This window comes from Oryctolagus cuniculus, chromosome X (genome assembly GCF_051225735.1).
Source record: "Oryctolagus cuniculus isolate XC-2025 breed Fujian yellow rabbit chromosome X, ASM5122573v1, whole genome shotgun sequence".
NCBI lineage: Eukaryota > Metazoa > Chordata > Mammalia > Lagomorpha > Leporidae > Oryctolagus > Oryctolagus cuniculus.
In genome coordinates, this window is record NC_142888.1 from 130,826,295 (window position 1) to 130,832,672 (window position 6,378).

The window sequence follows — 6,378 nt, forward strand, 5'->3', positions numbered from 1 at the left end:
TGGGGAAGTCAGCCTACATTCAGCCCTTCACTCTTTTGCCAATGTTCTGTTTCTACCTCCTTTCTTTAGACAACTTCCTTAGATTCTACTCATCTCAAGCCCGAGTGTCAAGTGACAAATTTAGCTATTCACAACAGTTCTAACACTTTGAAATAGAAGAGGCACTAATCCACTGGAGAGTTTTTTCAAGAAAATTTGAGTTCATCCTTAAAGTTTTAAGGAAGCACATAAGGCCCAACATGAACTGACCTCTACTGCCTCTTTATTCCCTCAGTTTTCCTGCTAATATAGCTCACAAAAGTGACCTCCGTTCTCTCCATCCCAATCTTTCACACCCCAAACCTTCCAGTCCCTTGTGTAGGAACCTCTGTTGCCTGCCCCACTTTTTCCCTCAACTCCAACTGAACTCCCCCCATCTTCCTCACATAAGCCACATCTCCCACCCTGTTACAGCACTCTTTTCTGCCTCCAGTCTAATCCCGACCCCCTCCCTCCTTCTCTTTCTTCCTGATCTCCTTACAACTCTCTAGTCCAGCCCCACGTGGACTGACTCGGGCTTCCTCTTGGTCCTCATTCTCCTCTCCTGAGCACCTGCAGACCCATGTTTGAAAGGCTGCCAGGCACAGCCATGAAAGTGAGCGTCTTCTTGGTCTTAGGAATAACATGTTACTTGCCACTCTCCTTCTTTTGTCAGGAGATTCCCAAGATACTTTATTTCAAGTCTGGGAACACTAAGCAAGCGGAGGTAAGAAATATTTCCAGGCCAGCGCCGCGGCTCACTTGGCTAATCCTCTGCCTGCAGCACTGGTACCCCAGGTTCTAGTCCTGGTTGGGGCGCCGGATTCTGTCCCAGTTGCTCCTCTTCCAGTCCAGCTCTCTGCTGTGGCCCAGAAAGGCAGTGTAGGATGGCCCAGGTGCTTGGGCCCTGCACCTGCATGAGAGACCAGGAGGAAGCACCTGGCTCCTGGCTTCGGATCAGCGCAGCGTGCCAGCCATAGCACCCCAGCTGTGGTGGCCATTTGGGCGTGAACCAACAGAAAAAGGAAGCCCTTTCTCTCTGTCTCTCTCTCTCTAATCTTCCTGTCAAAAAAAAAAAAAAAGAAAAGAAAAAATAAATATTTCCAAAGGAGTTAATTAGCTCCATTTAGTATTCCACAATATACACATATTGCAAAACATCATGTTGAACACAGTAAATATATACAATTTTTACTTGTCAATTAAAACTTTTTTAAAAAATGCTTTTCAGGGCTACTGTTTACAGTAAAATGGGAGGCAGGGCCAATCTTGTCCTTCATTTCCAATACTGCATGTCTTTTATCAGCTCATGTGCCTGTTAGTAGAAAACAGCAACAGGACATCTTTCCAACACCTCATTTTTTTAAAGATTTATTTTATTTATTTCAAAGACAGAGTTACAGAGAGAGGTAGAGACAGAAAGGTTTTCTATCCGCTGGTTCACTCCCCAGGTGGCTACAATGGCAGGAGCTGTGCTGATCCAAAGCCAGGAGCTTCTTCCAGGTCTCCCACGTGGGTGCAGGGGCCCAAGGACTTGGGCCATCTCCCACTGCTTTCCCAGGCCACAGCAGAGAGCTGGATTGGAAGTGGAGCAGCCGGGTCTCAAACCGGCACCCATATGGGATGCTGGCACTTCAGGCCAGGGCATTAACCCACTGCACCACAGCGCCATCCCCACAACACCTCATTCTTCAACATCCACCATAAAGCCAGGTCCTGAAGTTTCTATTACAGCCCAGCAATTCTGAGTCAAGCAACTCTGTTCTCTCCATTGCATCTAGAGTAACTGGCTCCAAAGTGCTGGCCAGGAGGTGCTAAAGGTCATGAAAAACCCAGGTATGAGACCAGTTTGGGTTCCTTCCCCTCAGTATTTCTCAAAAAGCAGTCCCTCTGCATGAGATATGTCTGCGCAACACAGTAAAGCCCGCACCCCTGGGTGCCTGAGGCCTCCAAGAGGCCAGGGTGTGGGGATGCTCCCCAGGTGGAGTTGGCAGTTCAAATACATACAGAATGCCCTGGTGAACTGGAATTTCAGATCAACAATGAGTAAACAACACAAAGTGCAAAAGAGATACACTTACACTAAAAAAAGTACTATTCATAAATTCAAATGTACCCAGGTGTTCTCATTCTATTAGTTAAATCAGGCAACCCTATCTCCAGGGGGCTAAGATGCCCCCAGAAGTTTAAAAGCCCTTTCCCACCCTCTCTACATGTGGATAACTGAGCATCCCATTTTCCATTCCCATTTTTGCTACCTACCTGGAGCAGAGGCTTTAATGCCATCCACCAGGGCTTCTCTTGCAGGAATCCTGTGAGAGGCCAAGAGGGCAACTGTCAGGACACTCAGCTCAACCCAACTTCAAGGGACAATGGACACTGCAAGCAATTAAACTCACCAGAGATTAGCTGCATCTGGCCTGTCACAGCAAACTGGCTCTCCTCAACAAGATTCTTTTTTCCAGACTTATACTTTGTCAAAACTCTTTGCAGGGCATCATTTAAGCTTAGGCGAAATGGAAAGTCTATGAGTTTTACAAACTCATGGATTTCCAAAGCAAGAAACAATCCATACCAGGAAATTAGCAAAGGACTATTCTGGTTTTATCCAAAAGGTTGTAAGTTTTGTATGTACCAAGCTGCCTTCAATGATACCTTAGAAGATGAACTCACAGTCAAGGATAAAGAACTCATCCTTAAACAAAAGCTCAGACTAAGAAAGGTTTTATTTTTAAGACAAAACAAATAGCATTAACATACATCCAAATGCCAATGCAAGAGTTCACTGGGTTTTATAAAATAGAAGATTACACTCTGGTATCAACTAGAAACTAGAACCACTGAAAAACGACCAGTGCTTCTGGTGACATGGGTACAACATGTGCTTGTCTAAGAAGTCGTTCAGTGTGCATCTCTGTGACATATATGACAAGAGCGAAGCAATGCAAGGCAAATGGAAGGTGGGCAATGCTTTAAGACCCTTTTCTCCGCTCCAATGTGCTCTTATTCTGCTTTGGAGAACTCAAGTAATCAGCAGGTCATTTTACAAAGAGATTGAGTATCAAAGAACACTTTAAAAGTCTGAAATAGATTAGAGGCCATAACTAAAATTATGTAGGGAGGTCAGTGCAGGAGAAAATAGTTTGTGTTCTCAAAAGCCAGATTTTACACAATGGCAGGCACTAAATCTAGTTAGGTGTGCTTGCAGTAGAAAAGACGACATGGATCTTAGTAAAGGCTGGTCTTTTTCATGATGCGCAGGAACTCTTGCTCATTGACTTCTCCATCTCCATCTCGATCAGCTTCATCAATCATTTCCTGCATGACAGTAAAGATTCAGAGAACATTAATTCATAAAATAAACAAAAAGGTGACTACATCATAGGCTTTAACATTGCTATTTGAATAGACAATTGTAGTCTACTCGATACATTATAATAACTTGGCTCTTGAAGAGTCATTGGAAAACCAAGTCATATTTTGTCATACATGTCACCTGGAAGGAAGTTCGAAGGACTTGACCAGAAGGACTCCCAAAACCTAAAACAGTAAATAAAACTGTACACACATGCATTTTTCTGGAAGCAGGGTCATAGGATTGTCAGACTATCAAAGGAAAGTTACGTTGTTAGCAAAGGGGCCAAAGAACAGTATCTTTCATTCAAAGAGGTTTTCCCACCAGGGAAAAATCAAAAGCAGAGAAGTCTCAGAGGGCTCAACGGTGGGAATTCACCGTTCCAGCCTCACACATGACAAACCTGTAGCTCCTCATCTGTCAGGTTCTCGCCCAACTCCTTGGCCACGCGTTTCAGATTTTTGAATGATATCTTTCCAGTTTCATCATCATCGAAGAGCTTGAAAGCTTTCAGAATTTCTTCTTTGGTATCTTTCTCAGACTTAACAAGTAGAACATAAAATGCATTATCAGGAAAACACCATGGTTACCCGTGTTCCATAGCCCCACCACTGCCCATTCCCCCCCCCCCCCATTTACAACAATACAAGCCAAGAAGACAAAGAACAGAATTAGAGGCAGCTGCTGAGACACCTAGTGAACCTGACACTGCACATTGGCATGCTAAGCCCTGGTATTTTGCTGTGTTCTCCTGTTCAGAGTTTGCTCTAGTTCAAATGCCAAGGAGGGACTTCCAGGGGAATCAACTTCTTAGATTCATTCCCTAACCCTCCACCTTGCATTTAAAAATGAATGGTGTCTACAGTTTTTCTATTTGGGTTTATCACAGATATATCAGTTGGAAAAACAGTGAAAAATGACACTTTTGCTACTTTACAAAGGGTGAAATGACTTCATTAGTTTGTGACCTTGAAGAAAGCCAAAGAGAATTTAGGCTAATTCTCAGTCAAAAATACTATCTTTTATCAGATGAATTCTCCAATCTTTGTCAATTTTTCTCCAATTAGGTCATTTTCACATCTAGACTAGATAGATAGACTTTATCACTATTTTAAAATTATTTTTGCATTTACTCTAGATAGATAGACATTATCTATCACTATGAGTAAAAAACATGCTAATGGTTATCTCAGCTAACTTACCATTTTCTGAGTCATCACAGTCAAAAAGTCACTAAAGTTCATTTTTCCAGTGCCTTCCTTATCAATTTCACTTATCATTTTCTTGATTTCTTCTTTCTTGGGTTCAAACCCCAGGGCTCTCATTGCCACCTGTAAGGAAACAGGAATGTCTCAATATGCATATCTGAATCTAGCAGGAGCAAATATAAGTGTTGAGAATATTAAGCCAACATCTACCATAATAATGGTAAAATGACTACAGAATAAACATTGATGTAACTGACCTTTGTTGTCAATTTTATTTAGTAACACTTGGCATAATAAAAGACAGGAAAAGAGAGCACAAAAATCCCAGCCCTGTTAGTTTTTACAGGAAGGAGAGGGCAAAAGGGGTAGAGTTGTGACAGAGAAAGGGTAAGGAAGAAGCAGAGGTAGTATAGCAAGAACGTGCAGGGCTTACCTTAAGTTCTTTAACATCTATGGTCCCAGTTCCATCAGCATCAAAGAGATCAAAAGCTTCCCTGATTTCTTGTTTCTGCTCTTCAGTAAGCTCAGGCTTAGGACTCATCCTTTTCCGCTGGGAACTAGATGTTATGTTTCCCTTCTTAAAGTTAGAGGCCTGTAGAAATTATACGAACACATGAGCACACTATTATGTAATACAGTCCATAGTTACAGACACTGCTATCTCTTTTAAAACTAATTTATACCAACCAATTCCCAATTTCTGCTCAACAAGAGATAATGGGGTTTATTGGAAAGAATGAAACTTCCCGTGAAGCGCTCTCCCTCCCTTTTCTTTAGTAGTATTTGTTAGAAGCAAAGAGATCCCTTGTTCTTCGGATACATCACTCCGAGGCAGTTAGCTAAGGAAGTGACTGTAGATAACTCGAAGTGAGTACTGCCCTCCCTGAACGCGGGGATCCTGGCTCCAAAAACAACCCCTCGCGGTACTAGGCTTCCCAAGAGGTACTCTGACTTTCCGATTACTTCTGGATTTGGCCAAAGATTATTAAGTTGTTTAGATAAGTGTTCTGTCCATATCAAATAGTAAAACAATCTATTTGGCACCTTCATGCCCTCCCCAAGATGCTCAAAGCATCTCCGGAATGCCCATATTTAAATTGTAAAATACAAGTTAACAATCAGAACATAACAAAGCTCCTCCCAGGTGGGGGAAGTTTGGCAGAGAGAGGAGGCCAAGATCTGAAAGGGCCAGGATCTGAGAGGGGTTGGGCCCTCTTCTTTGCCTAGGAAGTCCCCGAGGCGGGTAGAGAAAGCCAGGGGGACCCGAGGGACGGGTAAGGGCCCGCTGTGCATGACGGGGAGGCTAGGGCGAAGCGCAGGCCCAGCGGGGTGGCTGGCGTGTCTACCCTTCCGGGAAAGAGCTCAAAGGAAGGATCAGTGCACTAAAGGTGAGCAAGAGAGTCAGTGTGGTGTGGCGGGGCCGCAGCCCTGAGAAGGACTCAGTCCCTGGGTGCAAGGCCGGACTGGGGAGCCAGCACTCACCATAGCCGACGCACTCCGCTGCCCGTTGTTACGGCAACCTACGTACACACCGACTCGGCGCCATTCCCACCGCCCCGCGCGCGCGGCCCAGCTCCCTGTTGGCTGCCGGCTCACCTCCAGCGCTCCCCATTGGTCTACGTCTGGAGTGGGTAGGGCTAACCTCACAAAGCCCGGGCCCAGGCGGGGGGCGGTGCGCTGGGAGGGTGAGACCTGCTCTCATTGGACAACATCACGCTGAGAGCTCCGACTGGCTGAGCCGACTCTAGGCCCGGCCAATCCGCTAGGTAGAAGGAGCTCGGCTGATTCTCAGCTCAC

The 6,378-nt window shown here is 44.8% G+C and overlaps 1 protein-coding gene across 1 annotated transcript; it reads right to left on the bottom strand.

Moving 5' to 3' along the window:
• Window positions 1-2,726: 2,726 nt before the first annotated feature.
• On the bottom strand, window positions 2,727-6,134 carry CETN2 (centrin 2). Its single transcript, XM_002721328.6, has 5 exons — window positions 6,064-6,134; window positions 5,015-5,173; window positions 4,576-4,704; window positions 3,777-3,914; window positions 2,727-3,336 (listed from the first exon to the last, which is right to left on the bottom strand). Exons 1-5 carry the CDS (start codon window positions 6,064-6,066, stop codon window positions 3,247-3,249), a joined length of 519 nt encoding a protein of 172 aa, XP_002721374.1. The 5' UTR covers window positions 6,067-6,134; the 3' UTR covers window positions 2,727-3,246.
• Between the last annotated feature and the right edge of the window lie 244 nt (window positions 6,135-6,378).

What these genes read in the sequence shown, in the direction of transcription:
- CETN2 (XM_002721328.6), bottom strand. An exon ending in TAGATGTTAAAGAACTTAAG is followed by an intron (nt 4,705 to 5,014) that starts GTAAGCCCTGCA and finishes GTTTCCTTACAG; the next exon opens with GTGGCAATGAGAGCCCTGGG. An exon ending in TGACAGATGAGGAGCTACAG is followed by an intron (nt 3,337 to 3,776) that starts GTTTGTCATGTG and finishes ACTGTCATGCAG; the next exon opens with GAAATGATTGATGAAGCTGA.